Source organism: Acartia tonsa, chromosome 3 (assembly GCF_053477335.1).
Source record: "Acartia tonsa isolate MP-2025a chromosome 3, ASM5347733v1, whole genome shotgun sequence".
NCBI lineage: Eukaryota > Metazoa > Arthropoda > Copepoda > Calanoida > Acartiidae > Acartia > Acartia tonsa.
In genome coordinates this window covers 25,544,758-25,568,596 of record NC_137262.1, presented here as the reverse complement: position 1 = coordinate 25,568,596, position 23,839 = coordinate 25,544,758, and the positions used below count along the sequence as shown (strand labels likewise).

Genomic DNA, 23,839 nt, shown 5'->3' with positions numbered 1-23,839 from the left:
AAGGTGAAAAAGTAATGCATTTAGTTCGAATGTTAAATTAATTCAATAAATAAAGAGACTAAAATGGGCCATAATTTGCAGTTTTTATTTACAAGCTTTTTAAACATTTTTTTCTGGATGATCTTTAGGAACTTGTGTTAAACGTGTATGTTGATCGACTTCATTCAAAATGAGGCTTTGCAAAACATTCTTCACTTTATAAATAAACAGAACATACCTTGCACATAGACGCGACAGAATTGGTTTGAAAGTGTCCACAAGATCTTGTTGTGTCACCCAGTTCCCGGATTTTAAAATATTTTGCAGGTATTCTTCAGTAGATTGTGTCTTGTCTGATTGTATTTGAGACAATATCTAAATAAGAATTAAAATGACAATTAACTCAATTCTCATATATATCTTTAAGTTCATAACACGCATTGTTTTAATAAAAAGTAAATATACCTACTGAGTTCTACATATTAACAAACATGTGAACACAAAAATACAATATCAACAAATGTACTAATAAAAGATATAATATTAAGTTATGTTATTAACTATGAATTATCATAAAGAAATTAAAATAGCTGACTGCATGTTGAAAAAAAATATATGTAGATTCAATGACAACTAACTGAAGAAAGAGGGTGTGTAATTTTAAAAAAACAAGCTTTACGTGTAATTGCGATATGCAGAAAAACAAGAATAACAGTAACCATAAGAAATAGGAAACTATTTACCTGAACTTCAGATGAAGTAAGTGGACTAGGAGCTCCATCGCGTAAATGCCGAGTGATTTCCAACAATAACCAAGTCCTAGAGTATTAATTCTCTTAGTTTTATTAGTAATGTTTATCGTTTGTAAGTTAAGAACTAGCTTGTAATTAAAGAGATAGATTTGACTATTTTAGGGAAGCTCGAATGAATACTTGGATGGTTTTTTATTTTATCTAAGTCTTATCGTGGACTTAGATCTTTTTCTGTTACTTCCCTCCCCCTTTGAAAATAAAGCCCCTAGAAGACAATAAGGGGGGGTTTTTTTAATGCAACCATCTCGTAATCAATGATTAAATGGCACTTAGAATTCGAATTTCGATCTGAAATTGCGCATGGATAATCCTTGGTAGGTCTATTTTCCCTAAATCGAACAAAAAGTTGGAAAAGTAACGGCTAACGGCTGGCGGCTTAGCTGTTTTCCCATTTTTTTGCTATCTTAAGAGCATATTAGTCACGAAACCTATCTCCACATATTACTTTATCTCGCTCTAAAACCTTATCAAACGGTTCTAGCCGGTAGCTGTTGGTACTAGAAATTTAAAAAACTGTTATTGCTAGGGTAAGGCGGGGCATTACCGGTAATTTTTTTGGTTTTTTGAAAAAAAAATGGGGTAAATATTAATATTTTTAAATGGGACCAAGCCCATTAGAAAGCTTACGGAAAGGACTATCAGGTCCTAATAGGACGTTATCCTAGGACTTTTAGAAGTTTGTCATAATTGGACTCAAAGAAATTACCGATAAATGCCCTACGGTGGGGCATTGTGGGTAACGTCTTTTCAACCTAAAAAAAATCGATGAAAAACGGCCAAACGGCCAGTCAAACATGAATAATCATAATTAGTATAGGTTATAGGAATTATCCACAAAAATTTTCATAAAGATCGGACTATTCCTTCTATGTCAAAAATCATTTTTTTTAAAAGACGAGAAATTTCGATTTTTTTCTCACAAAAATTTTCTTAAAAAATAAAATTTAAATTTTTTTATATAAAAAAACCTGTTCTATTCACTTTTTGGCCTAATTCTTAAAAAGCCCATATTGAATTTTAGATTTTACAAAAGAAAACCTGAAAATTGATCTTAAAAATCGAATTTGAATTTTTTTTCGACGTTACCGAAAAATACCCCGCGCGAACTTTGGTCATTTTTGAAAAAAATATTAACTCTACATTTAAGCTCTCAACGGATTTGGAAAGAGCGGGCAATTCTTAGTTCAAAAGGTTTTTACGGATCAGTTCTAGGTCTTACCAATTTTTGTGTAGGTCGATCTTTATACACCTAGGTGAAAAAAATTTTGAAGAAAAAAATTTTTCGTCCGACTTTGAGACCCAAAAAGTACCCTTAAAATTCATCTCACAAAAATTTCATTTCATACTTTTTTGTAGGCAATTTAATTAGGAACAAATTTGCTTTTATGTTTTTTTCTGTCAGTCGACTAGAACATGGAGAAAAATGTCATTTTCTGAAGGTGGGTAAAAAATTACCGGTAATGCCCCTTACCGGTTAATGCCCCGCTTGACCCTATCATTTAACATGAATTAAACCAAAAATATGTTTTAAAAAGTGGATTTCTACGTAATTAATGATGAATTTGCCCTGAAAATAGGCAAAAAACGGCTAAACGGCTGAGCCGCCAGCCGTTACTTTTCCAACTTTTTGTTCGATTTAGGGAAAATAGACCTACCAAGGATTATTCATGCACAATTTCAGATCGAAATTCGAATTCTAAGTGCCATTTAATCATTGATTACGAGATGGTTGCATTAAAAAACCCCCCCTTATTAAGTAAAGTATGTTAAAGTAATGTTACAACAAAATAAAAGAATATTGAAGACAGATTTAGTGTTACTTAAGAAGGTTTTTAAAAATAAAATACAAATATGAACAGACAGAAGTGTTTAATGATAAATTATAAAAGCAGGACGTTTAATGTCTTGCACTAACTACTTATCAAATCTAGAAGTAACTTGCTCAAAAAAAGATTTACCTGAAACCTGGAATAGGAGAAAGAGTTGAGAATCTTTGAAGACTTGGAATTTCTCGCCTCAAGAGAGCAACAGCCTGGACAAACAAAAAGTAAAAAAGAAAGTTTTGTTAACAGTTAGCAAATTAAAAGCACTTTATAAAATAAGTAAAGTGCACTGAGTGAGTAACCTTAGTTTGTACTCAAATATAATAATTATTCAGGAAATGTAAACGATACTCCTTCCTTTTTAACTCCTTCGAGAGCAGCAAAGTAATGATATAAGTAAAGTAGTTGTACCTGCTTGATAAGATGAGTTCCAAGTTCGATTCCCTGAAGGCCAGCTTGTGTGGAGGTTATTGAGTAAAATATGGCAGTATTTACATTTTCTAAAAAAAATAAGTATCAAAATTATGATAAACTTAAGAAAATCATTATTTCCATTTTGCTTAAAAGCAAAACCCATACCTATTGCTTTATTTATCAGTTAGGTAATCATTAAAATTAACCTTACCAAGATCATCTTCTTGATCAAGGAACAGCTGTTCGGAAGAATGCCGCACTACATTTTTAACTGAACGTGGATCTTTCAACACTTCACTCATGGAACTTGAAATCTAGTTAAAATAAGATAAGATTAAGAGGAAAATTTGTAAAAAAAATACATAAGCTTCCTTGCTAAAATAGCGGCTGAAATATTTTTTTTCTAAATCTTAAGAAATAAAAACCTGTTTTGTCAATGCCACGTGTAAAACAACCAGGGGTTCTCCTTCCATGCAAGGATGTGTGTACACAAAAACTCTTCTATATGGTCCTACTCTGTTCTAAAATAAAAATATTAGTAATCATTTTTTCTTTTATTTAAGAGAAAAATATATCAAACTATTGCAGATAAAATGATAAAATGATGAAAGAAAATACAACATATACATTATACATAATGTCCCAATAAACTCAACATATGTTTGAAAAAAAATTGTAGGCAAAATTGTTTTCCTTACGCTAGGTATCATCTTCAAGCATAAAAAAAACTTTCATTTCAAACCTTTTACCTATACAAAGCAAAATTTTTAAAAAACAAAATATCAACTTACTTTCAGATCAGTCCAGTTTCTAAGTGGATGAACAGCCTCGTATTCAGAAATCTTTTCCAGCAAAGAGCTTGGAGAATCCCAGGTCACTCGCTGTGTTGACATAAATCCTATAACAAGAGCAAATATCTAGATTGTGTTCTACTATGCCTAAATGTAAGTAAGAGGATATGTTTTTTTTGTGAAAAAAAAGGATAAGTTTTCCCAATTGATTGAAAAAATTCTCATTTTACCTACAGATATCCAAAGAGAAAGAAGATTTTTCAGATTCTTTGACAGCTCCTGCAAATTCTAAAACAAATACAAATATAGATATAATCAACGATTTAAAGTTATATATAATTTAATAACAATATTTACACTTTAATTTAACAATTTTCTATCTCCTTACTTTAAATTCAGTGGAACCTTTATCTAGTTCCTTCATGGCAGTTAGGACATCTTTCCGCATATCGACCAAGAATTTTACACCTCCCCTAAAAAGATCATTAAATGAATTTTTAGATTTTGGAGGATTTTCTGATTTGTTGTTAAAAAATCTACAAAAAATCAAACAAACCTTGTTTGTCCAATTCTGGAGAATAGTTTATTAATGGGTGGCTCAAAAGCTTTTCTTAATTCTTCTTGTAGTTTATCTCCTTTCACGTCTGTTGATTGTACTGACTTTAGGTACTTCTCTGCTGCATTTTGAACTGCTATCTTAAAACAACAAATTAACAGTTTCAAGTCAAATCTATTAAGTTTTCAATTCTGTTGATAGTTAATATTCATGCATTTAAAATGGCACAAACAACGAGAGTACTACTACTAAGTGTGTTTTTCAAAAGTTACGACTTAAAAAATTTGAAAATATTATGATAAGAATAACGACATAATAAAGAATAGGCATAGAGTTCAGGGAGTAAGGGAGGGGACATTGGGCAATTAATTCAATTTAAGAGGGTTCGCTGAAAAGCAATGAAAACCAGATTTATCAAGAAAATTTTACCAAAATTGTAAAGGGATCATGGTAACCTAATTTAGAACAAAATTAGTTCTAAGAAAAAAATCATTTACTTGAAAATTAAATTATCAACACATCACAATGTAGTAAACATTCTGTCATTAATCACTAGAAAAATCTTGTTTAGAACTACCTCAACCCTTCTGATATATTTATAACTAACCCCAAAATTCAAGTGGTTCTTAGATTATTTAATACATAAATATCACAGTAGAGTTTCTATACATGAAAAGACATTTTCTTGGGAAAAAATATTTGTTAAAACCAGCGATAAATAACAAACTTTTCTGTCTGCATATTCAAAACTAGCTCAGCTAGTTAGCGGGGCATTGATGCGCAAGTCCCCAAAATCAGTAAGAATCTGCTGCATTTGTGCACATTCCCTTTAAGCCAGTCCCCAAAGTCCGAGACTCCTTAAAAATTGAATATTCGATCCATTGTCCCCTCCCTTACTCCCTGCATAGAGTTTCCTTTTGCCTGTATTAGATAAACTCGTATAGTTGTTCATATTATTTCTATACATAAATAATACCTTGTCAATTTTAGTTTTAGGAGCCAGCTCAAGTAAATATTTTCGTTCTTGTTCTCTGTTTAAAGTTGAGTAATGTAGCTGGAATTCTTGGCACACCCTGGATACTGTTGCTGGTACACTTTCACTTACTGAGAAAAAAATCGTCCTAGTGTCTGTTTTTAACGAAGGAGAAAAAATTGAAAGTTATGTGTGTGGCTAGTGGACTCTAACAGGGTAGCCGCTAGTTTAATTGTACAATAGTAATGAAGGCAAAGTATAATCCATTAATTTTAATGAAATCATATCTTCTCCACAAGTAGATTACATTTACTTGTAACCTTTCAAATCTGAATGCTTTGTGTATCCACTTAGAACAATAAAACTGCAATTTTAACATGTGTTTAAGATGTGTCATTTTTATGTATAAGCTTTTTAGATGTTGTAATCATTATTATTTGTAATCTATATGAAAATACTAAAAAATTCTATTTTCAACATTAAGGCCAAATGTAGGTATTTAACGTTTAAAAAATGATTAAAGTTTGCGATATCAACAACAATAATACTGAAGCATAAAATTATGTGAAATACTGAACTCAAGTTTTTCTTTACCACAAGATCAGCAAACTATTACTTAATAATAACAATAGATTGACGCGAATGACGCAGGTTATAGTAAACATAATACTAAGTATGAACTGTACTTATGAGAGCGAAAATTAAAATATATTCAATCAATTTCCAGTATCTATTCGAAACCGATTAGTATCCGGTGGATTGGAACCAGTTCTCAGCTATACTGAAAAATTATGTATGGAACTGTATTATATCCAGCTTTAAACGAATATAAAAACGAACAATCATAATATTGAAACCAGTTTTTTTAGTCTGGGCCTTCGGCATCTCGGTGATAGAAAAACAGTTTATTTCTTAATTGTACATTTTATATCCACGGAAAGCTGTTTATGATACGATGCGATAAATAACTATTACAATTTTGTTGATTTTTACTGTGAAATGTTTTACCTAGGTATTAACTTTTTACAAATCTGAAAATGTATAAAAAAAACTACTTTTACAAGGTCTCAACTGATATTAAGACTGAAGAAAGACGTTTGACGCTTTGCAATTTTAAAATAATTGCAGTATATGCGTGAAATTTAATGTTCTTAAAAATGGATTCCAACCATATAACTGTCTTCTTACCTAGTGAGGTGGTTAGTTTGAACATATTATTTAATGGATTTTCTTCATTTTGATGACAAAATCTATTTGTTTGTAGATATGCTGTATTACATAGTCTAAAACTATTTCTACATCCTCTTAGGCTTAAATATCGGGAAGATAACATTTTTAAAATCTGGAATTAGATTATTACATAAAGATATTATCACTTTACTGCTACTAGATTAAGTTTAATATAAAATAACACAGGTTTTAAATCAAGAATAACCCTAAATAATAATTAAAATTAAAATCCCTTAACTATAAATATTATGTCTACAATTTTGAGACGGTAAAATTAAAATGATAATAAAATATTTTGACAATTTAGAATACCTAACTATTGTTAAGAACTTAATCATGTTAATTAGATATTTAAATACAATTATAAATGAAATTGATAATCACAGATTGCTAGAGATTAATAACAGGGAATAAACTATGATCTTGTATTCGTGCCAGCACTTAATCTAATGGGGGGATAGGGCATTGTTCACCAAATTTTCCAAAACTGTACCTATATCTTATTATTTGTCATTAATTACAATTAGGTATTTTTTTAAACAGTAGGTAGATATTTACCATAATACATAGATAGCTTGTATATCAAAAAAATCAATTTTTATTCAGGAAACTAATAAAATAACATTAATTAATCAAATGGGCCATATAATTAATCTTGGTGAAAATTACCCCCCCCCCCCCCTTTCTTTTTGTCCTACCTAACATCTTTTAAAAATAATCAAAAGAAAAATCAAGATGTAAAGTCCTTTTTTCACAATAAGACATTAACTTTATACGATTACAAAACAATTTAAAAAACGGAGATCAAATAAAAATATTTACTTTATACTAATGGATTGATTATTCTAAATATAATCTTAAGAGGTTTCCTTGAAAAGCCAAGGCGGCTAGTTTTAAAGGGTAGATTTCATTTTGGCTTCATTCAAGTATTTTACAATTAAATGTATAACCAGGGTTTAAATTTGGTTTGGAATATATAAATAATCAGCAGTAGTTTTTTTTGTCAAAAGACATTTTTGCATAATAGGTATATTTATCTGTATAATTGTAAAGTTATGTCTAATAATTTAAAATTTTGTAATTCTAATATGTTCAAATAAAATACATTTGCCTAACTTTGACTGTCATTTGAGGGAGGAAGAACAGTAAAGCAAACATCAACAGTACTAAATTCTTCATCACAGTTGAAAATATTCTCCACATTTAAATCATTGATTGATTGCTCATCAACATTCGGCGCTGCATATCTCGCTCTGTATTCAATACAATCAATATTGTACAGCCCGTACTGTTTAACATTCAGACTTATAATTACACTAACAGGTTCTGCTTGATCAACCGCCAAATATTTGATACCCTGGGTCGAACCTGACCACATCACGTGATCAAACTGAATATTTGAAGTGTTGACGCGGTACTGCAACAGAATGGCGCCAGTTTTGTTCTCAACACCAACACGTGGTCGATGATTAACATGACTAAACTTTAGTGTGAGGTTGATACAAACAAAGGGAGATGTTGTAAAATCGTGTAAGATCTGGTTTGGATGAACCACTTGTACTTTAACAGGCTGGTAGGGCAGAGATGGAACCTAGGTATAAGAAACAAGAATAAGCCTCCATAAAAACTGTAACTTTTTCAGTGAGGTCTTCAAGTAAACTTATAGCTAATGAAACTTCAGTTAAAGTAATGTTTAAATACAGCAGTATTTAGCGATTTTTTTTCCACAACTAGTTGACAATGGTATGTCACGTGTGTATGCACTTGCAAAAGTTTCAGGACTAATTAATAATGCATACTAAGAAACAAAAATACACTGGTCCTTTAATATTATCTTGTAATGATAAATCCCTCCCTTACTTGATTACTACTTATTTGATGTTTATCATTTTTTAGAAATTAAATCCTTCAAAAACAGGTGAAATTTAAGCCACTTACCAATGATAGTAAAGACTCATCAGTAGTATTAGATGACTGTATGGATGTTGATGAAGGTTGCGAAGGTGCTGGAGAGTAGTTGATGGGAATGATGGACTGACCAAGGATGGGTTGGGCAGAGTTGCACCGCCACATTATCACAGCTGTATCACCTAAATTTTTCATACCTTCTTTATGAATAACTTAGGTACTAGTAACTTATTACCAAGAGAGGGGTAGGTTTCTGGTAAAATCCGTTAAAGGTTATGTGTTATAAGTTAAAAACTTAACATTAGGTAGTAGAACGATAAAAATTTATATAAACTTTTTTAAAAAAATTTTGTCTATAGGTAGTTCTTTTCAATAGGTAAGAAATACACATATTTAGTGAATATTATCGTTCTACTACTATTTTTAAGCCTTAAAACACACACCTTTACGGATTCTACCAGAAACCAACCCCTCTCTTTTTAAGAAACAATCTTGTTTTATTTCATAAAAATTATTGCCATGAAAAGATTTTTCCCATACAAGCATGAAACTTTGTTAAATATCTGACATAAAAACTAGAAAAAGATTATATCTTATGTATGTTTTAAGGTGAATTTTCATTTATAAGCATCCACTTAGCTAGTAACCCTTTATTAAGAAAATAATTTCAGAATAATTAAAATACAATATCAGTTTTAACAAACTCTAATATATAACAACCTTACCTTTCAATGAAGGAGGCTTTTTGGGTACCCCAAAGTCGAAGCTAGGCTTCAGAAAGTCTAAGAACGGGGGAGACTGAATAGAATGACATTTATTATCCTTGAGCCCCACACTCGAGAACTCCAAAGTCTCCTTTCCAATCATAAACTTGGCCTCTTCCTGCTCCGACTTCCTTGTTTTCTTGGGGATTATTTTGTCTGGGGGAGGCTTGTCGTTTGTCACCTTGAAGGCCATGTTGACCGTCTGCTCCGGGGAGATGGAGTTGATCGAGTGGGGAATTTCTAGACGGTGAAAATGATTCTCTTTGCTCACCAAAGAAACCTGAAATATCATAAAATAAATAATTTACAAGACAATATTTGCAAAGCCCCATGCTGCATGCATCCACAATTTTTTTTGTAATTAGAACTGTAGGTAGGTACTATTTCTAAAAAAAGGATTATTTCTTTATGGATTTTATTTCCAAATAGATTAGGTATAAACTAACTTAACGAACGTTTTATGCAAGTTAAATATTTTGAGTATGAGAAAGATTTAATATCTTTGAAGAAGTTTAAATTCATATGAATCTTTGACTTGATTCGTTGATTTTATTAGACCATCAAGTTTAAATACCTGTGTTATCAAAATATCTCCAATATAGCCCTCAGTACCCGCTTTGCCCACATTCTTGAAACTAAATTCTAAATGCTTTAAAATGCTATTCTTTTCAACAGTCTCTCCAATAAAATTGGCCTCGACCTCAAGGGATGGTTGGAGCTGCCAGCTGACTGCCAGAGGAAGGATTCTATAGTTAAATTTAGTTTGTTTCTGGCTTGGGTCACCACTTTCATAGTAGAAGTATAAACATTCGTTTATCTGCATTAGTTGGTCTTGATAAGTGTTAAAGCCTCCTGGAAATCAAATATTAGACTTTGACTATTTTGATAGCATAAACTATTTTGTTCACACTTGCCATAACAAAGTTTTAAGCTAGTTTGGACACTCCATACACAGAGAAATTTAAATTGACTCCGCAACCACCCCACTTTCCAAAAAAATCTTTTTAATTACTTTTTCTTAAATGCTATTTAATAATAACAGCTGATTTTTTTTTGTAATGATTCCCTGTAGCAATGAACATACCTAGAATTTTATCTCTTCTGTTTTTTTTATGACAACTAAACATCTTCTTTATATCTCACTAGGTAAATGATTTAAATAATTATAAAGTTCTAATTATGCCTGTATAAGTATTAGTAACATCTCTACTATTCTTATCCCCAACCTTTCCTCTGATCCAGAGAGGCAGGTTAATACTGGTGCCAGCGCCAAGCCTGCCTGCAAGCTGGTCAGGCAGTGGTACAGGCATAAGGTCCATGTAGTCATGAACAGGATCACTAACTGTTGGTATGGCGTAGGGAGGGTCAGGTTTCTGTAATGATTTTAATGTGTTAATGCTGTCAACAAAGTAATTCATAAACGTACAAGATTATTCTTATTAATACCTCAGATAGCAATTAAGGGATAATCAAGTTATATTGTAGTTCAATAGATAAGGGCACTTTATGTACAGAAGCGTATGTTTTATGAAGATATTTCGGCAACCATAAAAAAGTCCGACAGAAAATTGAAACTTAAAATCTGCGGCCGCAAATCAAATACTTTTGTACATTATTGATAATAAGTACATTGCTCATAATTTATTATATACTGATAGCATACACATAAAATCCCTGAATAAGTGGAAGCTCGAACAATGTTTTGTCTCTTTGTTTACCAAATGAGAATATACCAGGGCTGGTACACACCATGTGTAAATTCTTCAGGGCTATTTTTGATGTGTTTGTTAAGATAAGCTCCACACACTTAAGCTCACCTAAAAGTTACAGCTGATATACATTTTTGTATTGCTAAAATAAAATATTATCCAAATTCCCCATTCTATCCCTTCAACACTTTTGCTGACTTTTTCACATTCTAAGTTTTTTTTTATTGTCAGTTGTGTTTTGCAGTATGAGTCCTTGTTTTTTGTTTAATCATACTAAATGCTGAAAGTTGTCCTTATATAATCTTGCAAAATAATATTTGGCTATACGTAAGTCTATTATTAGGTTAAATGAGAAAAAAATTCAGTTTAGTAAAAAGTTGAGTAGCCACAAGAAAAGTTACCTGAATAAAGGACTTCTGGAGTTTTTAATCTAGCCTGTAGCAAGGGTTGTGGCTGCCTCACACAAATGTTTAATCTCTTATCCTGTCCATACACTATCTTGGTCTTGTGATCTAGCACTGTGTTTAACCGCGGACCCGACACCTAAAATAAAGATAAAAACTTAGACAAGTATAAAAACATAAGGGAGTGAATTATAATCCTGTTACATATTTTAAGGAGGATGATTTATGATAAATTAGGAATTTATAAGTAAGTAGGTATAAATTATTGAACTAAAAACAATATTTTTTAATAAACTAAATTGAATGACTGAGTTTAAATAAGCTAGTTTAGGTAAATATTCATTACTTTACAAATACTTAGCAATAATCAACTAGAATTAATAAATAACAAAGCTTTGAGATTAAGAAGAATTAATACCAACAGATTCTTAATCTTACTTGTATGTATTGTTTGCCTCTGATCTGATGGTCCGTAGGTTCCCTGTCAGGAAACAAAGGCTTGAGCATATATTCCACACCAATAATGTTGAGTTCTCCAGGGGTGTAACACATTATTTTCATAACATATGATCCTTTACTATTTGGTTCTAGGGTACAAACATCAAGTGGCTTACTTTTTACATCCTGGGAACAATTATAAATTATAATTTTGTTATTCCTTTGTATTGTCTAAATATTATGACTCTTAGTTAAAATAACTTTAGGTTTATAAAAACAAAAGTGACAGTTTTTATCTTTTATTGTATTTTTGCTATCATTGCTTGAAAAATCTGTGATACTGACAAAAAAATCAATCAGTTAAGTGTAATGTATAATTGCCAGGCATGGATTGTCAGGGTCAGGTTTCTCATTTGTATACGTTGAGTCATCTTTAGAGCATGTAAATTTCCAAAGCAGGCTGAGGTTTTTCATCTGAAAACCAACAGGAAATTTGTTCTCAAATGGAATGGTAACATAGATGAATTCACCGACAACAGCCTGTATTTGTAAACAGTTTCAATTAAGTTTACACATTAATTTTAGAAAAGAAAGTTAATAACGCAAACTAAAACAAAATACATACAATAAATAAAATTTAGAAAGAAATATGTATTCAATATAAAAACATAGGAATATTTTCAACCGTAACTAACCAATTGTTTTACATAAAATATATTTTAGCTGTTTCTAAATTTACATCTATCCCGGTATTTATTCTAACTGGTATTATTTTATAAAGACAAAATGCAATTTGAAATGAAATGTTGAGTAGACACTAGATATAGAAACTTTCCTGAGGACTAAGATTATTCAAAGTTCCATCTTTGAACAACTGCTGACATGTCTGAGACATGACCAAAGTTTCCTGACTTCTGATACCATTCAGGATGGCCTTCTCAATATCCTGCCAGGTGTTGCCACCTGGGCTCTGGCTGGGGGTGGTCTGTTGGACAGGTAGATCTCCATCCTGGTTGGGACTGCCTGAAACACCTGGATCTGACAGACTTACTTCTACTTCCTAAAGAAACGTTTTTTGAATTAAATCATAAAGGTATAGCAATTATGACTGAATAAAAAGCCAGATTCTAATGATAATGACTTTTTATTGATTTAATATTTTCCTTATATTTTTTGACGCAATTACAATACTAAAATAATAGTTCCATATCTTTTTTGCTATGTTGCTTTGAGTGTATCTCAGGGGTGTATATTTGCAAAATTGACCCTGCTAAAGAGAAGGGAAAAAATACAAAAAATATGTGGTTGGGGGGAAAAATGTAAAAATTAAGAGAACTGAAAACATTTTTTCCATTCCCCCCCCCCCCCCCCTCCCACTAGGTGAGAAAAAAAAATAAAAAATGTGTGGTATGGGGGATAAATGAATAAAATATAGGATTCTTTAAATATTTTCCCCCCTCCTTGGTGAAAAAAAATCATTAATTAAAAGTTAGTAAAATGTTCAACATTTATGATTCTTTCATGAATGTATTATTGTTTTATTTAAGGGTAAGAACACTGTAATTTTCTAACTTGCCTGATCAATTAGCTTGGGAATTGTGATGGGAACAACATTCTTGTTCTCTTTAAACCTGGCATGGAAAACAAGGAAGAATTCTCTCAAGTGGACCATCTGCTGTAGGTGGTTACGGCCAGTTGAAACAGCCATCAAGCTGTTGAAATACTCAGCTGACGTTGAAAAGTCCTTAAATATAAATTAAATAAGCTCAAGGCCTGTAAAATATACTTAATGTTGCATAATAACAATAAAACTTTGATTAATGGTCTTTAGCACCTTAATATTTAAATGATTATGGGTTAAAAATCTTTTTCAGAGAAAGGTTTTTATGGTAAAAATTTACAAAATGTGTTTTTTTTCATTAGTTTGAGTCATATTGTGTTTACTGTTTAAATATGTAATACCTTAAGCATAAATTTCTGATGTCCCAATGTGTAAAGAATATTTTCACTACTGAGGAGCCATCCTTTTCTATCATAGACTTGTGAGCCCTGTCTGTATAGACGTACAGCATGCTCCTTACAGCCTCCGGTCTTGGTAAACCTGTACCCAGATAGAACTATGTGGAAGCCGTATTTTCTCAAGCTTGGCAATGGGGCCTTCAATTTTTTTGTCAATTAGAACTCTTAATAATATTGTAACGAGAACTTATGTAAGATACAAGTTATACAGTGTAATCAATCTATAAATTGAGGGAAACATATCCAACAACGTTTTAAGTAAGGAGTAACTTTAAATAACCATTAAAAAATAATTTCCAAGGGGGCATTTCTTTTATGCTGGTTTGCAAAGGCCTTCTTTCCCTAAAAAATCTGAAATTGATAAATGCCTGCCATGATGACTCCTACAATTTCAGCGGTTATAAGATCATTGATATAACATTCTTCCTCATTTGAATGAGAATATTTCTTGAAGATTCGTTTACTACATACAAAGCTAGTAGGTACTTCATAATGCTTTAGAATGTTCCACAGTAAGATCCATAATAGAGATACTAATCATTCCTGAAGAAAGCAGTAAGCAGCTTGTTCCAAAAGCATAGCAGATCTTAAATCACTTAGTTCGTTGGTCATTTTTATATAACTATTAGCTGATTCAGTGTACATACCTACAATTTTCAAGAAAAGATAAATTAAGGGATTTTTAAAATGAAATATGCTTAAAAACACTTTCACAACAATTTACTATCTTCTTCGTAGTGTGTAAGACAAAATGAATTGGGTTAAAAATACTGGGTCCTTTAAAAAAAACTAGGTAATTAATGACAAGCGGAACATCTATGGCGAAAAAGGTTTTCTTTACATCATTTTCTGCACATAAAGAAAAAAAACTTTTAAAGATAAACAAATTGAAAGATTTTTAAAGAAAGATTAAATCAGGATACAGGGGTGTATGTTCTTCACAAGATTCATTTTTTCCCTACGGCATAATATTTTATTCCCTCCCCCTTCTATTTTATTTCCTTAAAGAGGTGGAAAAATGTTCTCCGTACTCTTTATTTTATTCATTTTTTCCCCTCCACATATTTTTTTTAGTTTTTCTCCCCCAAGGATTGGGAGATAATGGGAAAAATGGCTTCAGGACTGTTTTTTTTCTTTTCTCCCCTCTCACATATCTTTTATCCCCCCTCCCCCCCCCCCTCCCTTCAGCAGGGTACCCCCTGCAGAGTATACACCCCTGGAAGGATAGTTTAGATTTAGGTCTATAGCAAAAGGCATTAATCCGATTAATCTTTTTTTATATTGGATGTTAATAAAGGAATGTTCTTGATTCTAAGACATTATTTATCTATTTTCCTTGATTTTTGAGGCAAAGAGCATCAAACAGGGTGGCTCTTACTGCAAACTCTGGTGACTGACAGACTGTTAAATATTTGGCCACTGAATCCTCCATATAATCCACCCTGGATTTGTTAACATTATTTATTTGAATTATGAAAAAGGAACTCATAGCAGTTATAAATAGAAACACATTTGCATGATAATTTTCAAGTAAAAAAGAAACTTAAAAAGATCTTAGTGGGCATTTTAATTATATACATTGAAGATAATGTTCCTGTATTTTTTCTCCGCAGCCCCAACAGTATTTACCATAAACATAGAGAGCGCAGCCATTTCCACTGCTGGCGCATAATAGGTCCAGGCTTCGTCCTGCTGGAAGTCTTTCTTTGCATTGTAGTAGTGAGTGTAGGCGCCTTGGCACGCAGTTAATTAACAATTAAGAAAAACACATTATTGTAATGGATTTTTTATTACTTGGATCTTACACCAGATTATCATATACTCGAATAAAGTGAAACTTGTAGCTGGCTAAAATAAATATCCTCACAGCCCCATCTAATATATCCCCTCCCCTTCTACTGGAAGGACGAACTGACCAATAAGTGATGTCCGGATGTTATACCATGTTGACTACAATTTCCCCCCTGTTTTAATATCCACGTTTAATTATCAAATCATTATCCAACTATTATTAAACAAGAAAGATAAGGCCTGGCTTGGATCAGACCTCAACGTCAATATTTTACATAAATGAAACCTTTATTCCCGACTATAATTTAAATACTTTTCTTCAACCTGCCCTAACAACCTTAGGAAGCAATAGGTATCAATATTGATGTGAATGTTATAAATTAAATAAAATTGTAGGAATAAAGACCTATTTTAAGATAAAAAATTTTCACATTTATAATCAGGTAGGTAGGTATATAATATTGTTATAAAACCGTGCCTTTGAACATATTCATCAGAAAGTAGACATCCGCAAGCTTTCTAACCTAGACAAAAATTACTCCTATATTTGGTATTTGTATTATGGTTTAGTTTGCAAACAATTTAAGAAAAAATCATTAATATTGAGCCCTCTTATAAATTCTGTATAATTGTTTCTTTTATTGATTTAAATAAGGAAACTAAGTGTCCATACCTGTAATTCTGGGGCGTCTCTAGCATAACCGACGCTGGCTATTGCCCCGGCCATCCCCTTCTGGTTGCCAAACCACCGCTTTGCGCCGGCAAACAGACCACGTGACTTTTTGTTCGCCGCTACCTCGTGCAAGGACTTTATTTGCTTTTCTGCATAAGGAATGACGGATTTAATAACTATTTCTCGAACAACCAACTGGATGCGACCGATGTCGGTATCACTAAGCACGGCCGCAACAGTGTCAGGCGAGGCTCGCGACAACCGCGACGTATTTGGTATCACAATTGCAGGAGATTCAGGCACCTCCGCTAACGCCAGCGGATGCTCCAAAGCGGTTGGCGGCTTACTGCTACCGCCACCAGTTGGCGATAAACTATCGGCAGTTGGTGATTGGAAATTAAAGTCAGCCACGCCCCCCGTTGGGCTAGCATCACTAATATTACGTCTTAGCTCAGACGAGAAAAATCTATGGCTAAATCCCAGCCAATATTGGGATAAATATGATTTTTTAACACTATTATTAACATCACTGGAATCGTTGTTGATAATATCACCGGTGTTTATTTTCAAGTAGTGACAAACTTGTGGCCCGAAGGCGCTTTGCATTTGGCTAAATTGAGTCTGGGCCTCGGTCTCGTCCACGGAGGGGTTGGAGGCGTCGTGCAACAGGATAAAGCACTTTATTATGTTGGGAGAGAAATAGTTTATGGATTTTTGTTCATGTTGGTTTCTGTGCTGCATTTCCACTAGCCCTCGCAACTTTTCAACTAAAAAAAAATAAACATTTTATTAATGTATTTTTTCATAATAATAAATGTCAAAAAACGTTAGGTATAACTCAAAATTCTCGTGTTTATGCTCTTTTCAATAGTATTACATAAGTCTAATACTTAGGACCGTGTCTGTTTGAAGTGATTTACAAATTGTTGCAAGAATTTACAACTATTCAACGTCAATAAATGTGTGAAGTCCATTTCTAGAGACATAGATTCTTTTAGTTACCGACACTCTAAAATCCACTTAACATTTATACGGCTGTGAAATTTAAGTTATTTGTATATTTCAGGTAAAAAATCTGTTAAGAATGAGATACATATCTCAATACATAAGGAGTTAATTACACCTAATCAGTGGAGCCAAGAGTAAAGACAGAACAGATTGATGGAATAAATTCTTTCCAAATCTGATTTAGTTAAACAAACTAAATATATTTCTAGTTCTATTATGTTTATTTCTTACATTAACTACATTTTATTTAAATATATATGCGGCCCTCCTTTATTTTCAAATTGCCTATTCTGGGGTTATATAATCTGCTTTCTTTTTACAAGAGATTATGTGTTTGCTTAAGCATGTTTAACTGGGAAACCTGTCTTGTTGTTACTATGCTAAACAATCAGGAAGGGGTGTATAATATTTTGCACAAGATTTATTTTCTTTCCCATCGGCCAAATATTTCATTCCTTCTCCCCCCCCCCCCCCCCCCCGACTTCCTAGGAGAAAAATAGAATAAAATGTTTTGAGTAGGTATTCTTTATTTTTTCGATTTCCCCCTCCCCTTTTTAGAGGGGATTCCAAGCAGAATAAAACACCCCTGCATTAGGTAATTTTCTCAACTACAAACAAAGTTTTACCTGGTGAGGTATTACAAGAAGATGAGACAACAAAAATGCATCCAAAAACATGTTTTAAAAATTCATATTCTGACACTGGTAAACTGTGAAGGTAATGTTTCATCCAGACATCAAACCAGGGTGTTGAACCTAAGAAAATTTGAATAATTCGTATTTCATAAATAAAAAACGCCTCCTATCTAAAATTGACTTGGTACCTAATAAAATATTAGTAAAGATTTAACTTAACTCTGATAAGAAAAAAATGTTATATAGATTGTTATTATGCATAAATGGCGCATATTACAAAACTTAAAAAATCTTAGAATGTCGTTAACCAAATTAAACAATGAGAATAATTAAAAGAGTAAGTAGAAAAGATTGAAAAAGGTTAAATTGTTTTCTTAATAAGGTAAAACAAAGTATTACTGTTCTTTTTAAATACCTACCTAAGTATGAAATGTCTCCATAAGGAAAAAGGATAAGAGGATGAATACTCACCCCAATTTCATTGTAAAATATTACTTCCCCCCTACTAAAATAATTTGTCTGCTATTTTTCTAAACCGTCCGCGGCTTTTTGCATCTTAATCATAACCTATTCTATATATGTAAAAAAAAATAAAAAAAATTTTATCTTATTAATTATTATTATTTTTCTGTAATTTATTATGTTTTAAAAAAAATTAAAGAAAATATTTAAAATACAATTTGATTTAGAATCTTAAAAAACAAACAGCCGCGGACGGTCTTAGTGCAGCAGAAAAGTATGTTTCGCCTAGTTTAAAAATAGGAGGGTTCACCTTTTATGATCAAAAATTTATTTTTTTTCAAATTAGCCTAAATGTAATATTTAAATCTAATTAACATGATAAAACTTTTAAATGTTTACTAATAAAAAATTAATAGTTTAGCTCTCAGCCACCAGGTTCGCTAGTTGTCTACTTCAAAGACATACATTAAAACTAAGGCTAAATATTAAATAAAAAATTTCATAACTGAATAATCTAAATAAGTGAATAATCTGTAATGCTATCTATGTTCTTTCTCAGACAATACTCGTTTTTACAATATTTTTAACATTTTCAAGTGATGTTATTTACCCCTCAGGGTTTGGCCCTTTAGTGACAAAAATCCAAAACAAGAAAAATACAGGCAAAATAAAAATTGATGAACGCTTTGATATTCTAGTTCTATATCCAAAGGTAGATGGCACTGAAAAACTGATTATTATAATTTACAATCAAATGTTCATAATAAATTTGTAAAAACGTTTATTTATTAAAAAATATAAGTTAGATAGACTGCAATATAAATCTTATAAGCTGATAATGAGTGTTATGATTAAAGTCAGTAGCAAAGTCATGAAAAATTAATAATGATAATTTTATATTCTTTCATTAGGTTTCATCAGAATGGATGATAAGTCAAAATATTTCTATATCATCCCTTAAAAATTAGATTTATGCTTCAAACAGCAACTATAATTGTCTTGAAATTATATTTAATTTTAAGATATTCCCATTTTGAAAAGTGGTGGAATAACATTAAAAATTCAGCGCGGCAATTGCTCAATATAGGCCTCTAGGCCCACTGCCTATTTTAGTCCTTCAAATACCTCGATTTCTCTCTTTTATTATTTTCTCTATGAATGTCTCGGAGTATCAGTAAAAAAAAGGGTTGTATATTCTGCAAAATATGTGGTTGGGGGAAAAAAAATAACTATAAAAGTTAAGAGAACTTAAAACATTTTTTTTCCATTTTTCTCCCCTCCTTGGTGTAAAAAACTAAAAGAATATGCAAGAGGGTGGATAGTATGAATAAAATTAATAGTCTTGAAAATATTTTTTCATTTTTCCCCTTCCTTGGAAGAAAAAACCAGGAGGGGAAAAAATATAAAAATTTGCAGCAGAGGAATAAAAATGAATCTTGTGCAGAATATAATTATACACCCCCTGTAAAAAAATTAAATGATTTTCATAGGAATTTTTAATATATACTAGGTAAGTAAAAATATTGGCAAACTTCAAGTTCAAAATTTCAAAATCCGATATATGAACTTTTTTTTACCTGGGATGTCAATAGATAATTTGTCAAAGTTATGAGTGACGAGTTCAGATTCTCTACAATTCTCCTGGCTGACCCGGTCAAGCATCACTTTCTGAGTTATCAGTCGGTTCAGGTCCTTCTTGAAGTCCTGCAAGAAATATTTTCATTAAAAGTACATTAAAGAAAATGTAAAATTTAGTTCTAATGTCCACCTTTTCTATCCCCTATTAAATTTTTAGCTACTGGACAATAAACATTTAACATGAAAGTTCAGTTTGTGTGCAATGTATTTTACATTATTTGTTGTTTTTACTTTAGATACAATAGGAGAAGTATATTCGTTCTCAGTATGTTTAATGTTTATCCTGCAAAGTCTATAATTGTACGTTACATCTTTTTCTAAAACTAAACATTATAGTTTATACTAATATACATTGCTAGGTAGTACCTGTAATATGATATTAATTGAGTTTGGATATGTTCTGGCGCCGTCCGCATCGCTGATACCCAAGTCAGCGGCTGCCAACACCTTAGAGAAAGGCTGCAGAAGCTCTGTCACACTGCGGATGGGTAATTTTCATCATTTTTGAATTGAAGACACTAATTATCCCTAACGGGAATTTCTTAAGGATTTTACAAGAGAAGATACTGATATTTTATTCTTTAGCATTTCCTTACAACTTTGCCTTCTTTGCTCTTACAGGATTTTAAATGAGGGGGAAGGGTTGATTTGTGTATTACACTGGAATGGTCCTATGCAAGGACGTCAAAGCCTTTTTTATGGGGGTGAAATAAGGGAGATTTTAAATTCAAAGGCTTATGGGATTTAATTTAATGTTTTTTTTTTAAATTTTGAGAGGCGTCAAATAAGGGGTTTTAAATTTAGACGGGTAAACACTCCCCCCCCCCCTCCCTTTCCCCCTGAACGTCCAAGGTTCAATTCCAAAAAATGATTAATGCCTGAGGTTATTTTTGAAAGCGACGGCCTCGGCATCATCGCTAGCGAGCACGCACAGAACTGGACTGTAATAATCCTACAGAAAAAATTATAGGTTAATATATACTTAGAAGAAATCATCCTTACTTTCTGAAACAAATAGGTATTTTTAAAATAACAAACTTATAAATTGTATTAAAAATGCATGCCAAAAAGTATCAATCTTAAGTTTAATATTATAATGTTATTTTCTTTGTCAACGAAGTTGTCAATATGTTGTTGCTGTGCTATTTCTGAACATAATTGTTATTGCTTAGCGGTTGTTAAAAAGTTACCAATTCTTTTGTTGTAGTAAGATTCATCTAAAATTATAAACTTTTTTCTTTATTTGAAAATAATTCATTATCTTTTACTTTACCTCAGAAAATTTGGGTAAAGGTATGAGAAAAAGTAAAAGATAATGGAACAAATCGATTCAGTTTGTAGGTAAATGTTTTTACCAAGTGAAATATATATAATTTTGAATGAGATGAAAATGATGTATGTTTTAATTCTAACCATTTCTCCCCAATTACGGAAAATAGTATTAACCCCAAATTATTCTTACCTGGATCCAGTCCTGAACAGCTGTTCCCTGTGGGAAGGCCATCCTCACTTTCGCAAGTTGGCGGATTCACTTCTGCAAGATGGCATAGAATTATTAATATGTATGCACAATCATTAAACACAGTTTTTAGAATAGCAATACTAAAGTTTTAAAACATCTAAATATTGATGAGCATTCCAGGGATTTTGGGTATAAGACATTGTGATAAAAAGATATTTTACTTATTTTTTGGAAAACAAATGAAATATAGTTTTTCTACAGTCTATTATTAAAATAGTTTATATCTCAGTTGATCATTTTTAAAGCTTTAACATTCAAACTCAGCATCAATAGGGGTTATAAACATTTCTTTTTTTTACTGTTTTCTGATGTCATATACTTGGATCCCTAGATTTAAGAAAGATATCAGGAAAATACCTAAAGATTACAATATTGTAGATTTTTATTTACAAAGATTTAAAAGTTTGTGCAATGTTTTTAATTAGATACCTAAAATTTAATAGGTTTTGCTTAAAGAACGCACTTGGTTGAAAGTGATTATGAAAAATGGGCTGAAATTATAAAAAAAAAGAACCTATAAAAATTGTACCATTTATATATGGTAATATAATAATGAAGAATAGGTAGGTAATTTAGATTAATTTACAATATAATTATACATAGCAAAAATAAATGCCTACTTAGTAAATCAAAATATAAAAGACAATACCTACAAACATAAATACAAGAATTTTTGGTATGCCCAATCCTATTTGTTTAAAAATCACAATTGTTACAAGTGATATAAACAAGGATGACAACATCCATAAAAGCGAAGCACTGAAACGGTAGGACAAACGGACATTAATACTTGTATAGTGTATGAACTGAATAATCAGAATATAAAAGTATAAGATTCGAAGCAAAATTGTAAGTAAATTTGTTGAAAAACTGCTTGATACAGGATAATGTTTATGGACATACTTACATCTTTAGGGCTTGATTATAGAGTTGCTTCGCTTAAAATATTGTTCTTTGTTGTCCCAGGAATCAATATACCAAATATCAGATCAAACGGATAATTAGATCATATAAAAATTCGTTGTTAAAAAAGTAGAAAAATCAACATGTTTAAAATGGACATACGGACATTCTGGTAATGATTATAGAGTTGCTACGCTTTCTAAATCGTACCTAACTATTACAGGAATTACCATACAAAATTTGAAATCGATAGGACAATTCTAACATGCTTAAATTAACGAATAAAAGCTATTTAAAAAAGTAAAAAAAACAACATGTTTAAAATGACGTACGGACATTTGGGTAATGATTATAGAGTTGCTACGCTTTCTAAATCGTACCTAACTACTACAGAAATCACCATGCAAAGTTTGAAATCGATAGGACAATTCTAACATGCTTAAATTAACGAATAAAAGCTAACTATCTCGGATGGACGTACGGACGGACGTACGGACGGACGGACGGACGGACGGACGGACGGACCGACCCTAATTAAATGAAAAGCTTCGCTTTTAAAAATAAACATTGTTACTAAGACATTGTAAAAATATCGACGTGCACATTTTCTCGACGCATTCTTAGTTCTACACCAGCTATGAACATTGTTCCTGTACATAAATCTAATTTGACTAAATACATTGATTATGAAAGATTTAACGATTTGATTAAACTAACTGTGAGTTAAATGGGGTAGGTACAACGAAGTTGGGTATTTACAAAATTCAATAATAAAGCTTCAAACCTGTTTTATAATGCCAAACTTACCAAATTGTCAATTATATTACCTTATATTTTCTGTATTTTTTACACTAAAATATCCATGAAACCTTAATTGTCTTGCTAGAATCATCAAAAGAAAATTATGTGTTATTTTGTTTTACATTTTAACACTTTTAAAAAGGTACCTAGTAAGTGGCAAAATTAAAGTTGCATTTGTAAAAGTAGCATTAAAAGGTTGATGAAAAAAAATTATTTTATCTTAAACAAAAACTAAATTAAAGGTAGGGAAGATAAAAACTTTGTAGGATTTACTGACAAGTGAAGAAAAAGATTGATGAAACATTATTAAATTTTAAATAGGTAGGTACTTATTTTGAATATTAGATGCAAAATATAGATATGGATGTGCTTTTAAAAGAATAATTGTAATTATTAAGTTTTGCTTGATCATTATTTCCAAAAATAACTGTTCGTATATATACAGGGTTGTCATTTTGGGCGGGCGCTTTTGGGCGGGCAGTTTTGGGCGGGCGGTTTTGGGCCGCCCAATATAAGGTCCTTTTGGGCAGTTTTGGGCACCCCCCTTTTAGGGGGAGAGAAAAAGGGGAGGGGGTTAAAAAAGAGG

General features: G+C 31.6%; 2 protein-coding genes across 7 annotated transcripts in view; both read right to left on the bottom strand.

The window, feature by feature from the left end:
- LOC145313735 (malonyl-CoA decarboxylase, mitochondrial-like) overlaps positions 1-6,691 on the bottom strand; it is a 9,250-nt gene extending 2,559 nt beyond the window's left edge. For 3 of the 4 annotated variants that reach the window (XR_013877478.1, XR_013877479.1, XR_013877480.1), the window contains exons 1-12: positions 6,537-6,691; positions 5,352-5,479; positions 4,376-4,515; positions 4,208-4,292; positions 4,050-4,107; positions 3,820-3,926; positions 3,454-3,549; positions 3,240-3,342; positions 3,026-3,114; positions 2,750-2,823; positions 723-798; positions 218-354 (exon numbers count right to left, since the gene is read on the bottom strand). Coding sequence is in view for 1 of the 4 variants with exons in the window: in XM_080153299.1 (XP_080009425.1) it covers positions 218-354; positions 723-798; positions 2,750-2,823; positions 3,026-3,114; positions 3,240-3,342; positions 3,454-3,549; positions 3,820-3,926; positions 4,050-4,107; positions 4,208-4,292; positions 4,376-4,515; positions 5,352-5,479; positions 6,537-6,681 (1,238 nt within the window). In the remaining 3 variants the exon portion in view is untranslated. The remainder of the gene's footprint in view (positions 1-217; positions 355-722; positions 799-2,749; positions 2,824-3,025; positions 3,115-3,239; positions 3,343-3,453; positions 3,550-3,819; positions 3,927-4,049; positions 4,108-4,207; positions 4,293-4,375; positions 4,516-5,351; positions 5,480-6,536) is intronic. The other variant, XM_080153299.1, reaches the window with a different exon arrangement.
- Positions 6,690-23,839, bottom strand: l(3)76BDm (trafficking protein particle complex subunit 8 homolog l(3)76BDm). Of its 3 annotated transcripts, none has more exons than XM_080153291.1 (23): positions 21,490-23,839; positions 20,906-20,979; positions 20,394-20,505; positions 19,967-20,093; positions 17,919-18,047; positions 16,285-17,051; positions 16,090-16,135; positions 15,418-15,553; positions 15,158-15,265; positions 14,366-14,469; positions 13,764-13,960; positions 13,374-13,545; positions 12,640-12,857; positions 12,183-12,344; positions 11,802-11,987; positions 11,361-11,502; positions 10,928-11,067; positions 10,434-10,626; positions 9,825-10,102; positions 9,212-9,530; positions 8,517-8,668; positions 7,277-8,169; positions 6,690-7,071 (listed from the first exon to the last, which is right to left on the bottom strand). In XM_080153291.1, the coding sequence occupies exons 1-22, from the start codon at positions 21,529-21,531 to the stop codon at positions 7,690-7,692; spliced, it is 4,284 nt and encodes a 1,427-aa protein (XP_080009417.1). In that variant the 5' UTR covers positions 21,532-23,839; the 3' UTR covers positions 6,690-7,071; positions 7,277-7,689. The 3 variants fall into 3 exon arrangements, with proteins under 3 accessions (XP_080009417.1, XP_080009418.1, XP_080009419.1); XM_080153292.1 differs by having other exon boundaries at positions 6,690-7,024; XM_080153293.1 differs by having other exon boundaries at positions 6,690-7,024; positions 7,282-8,169.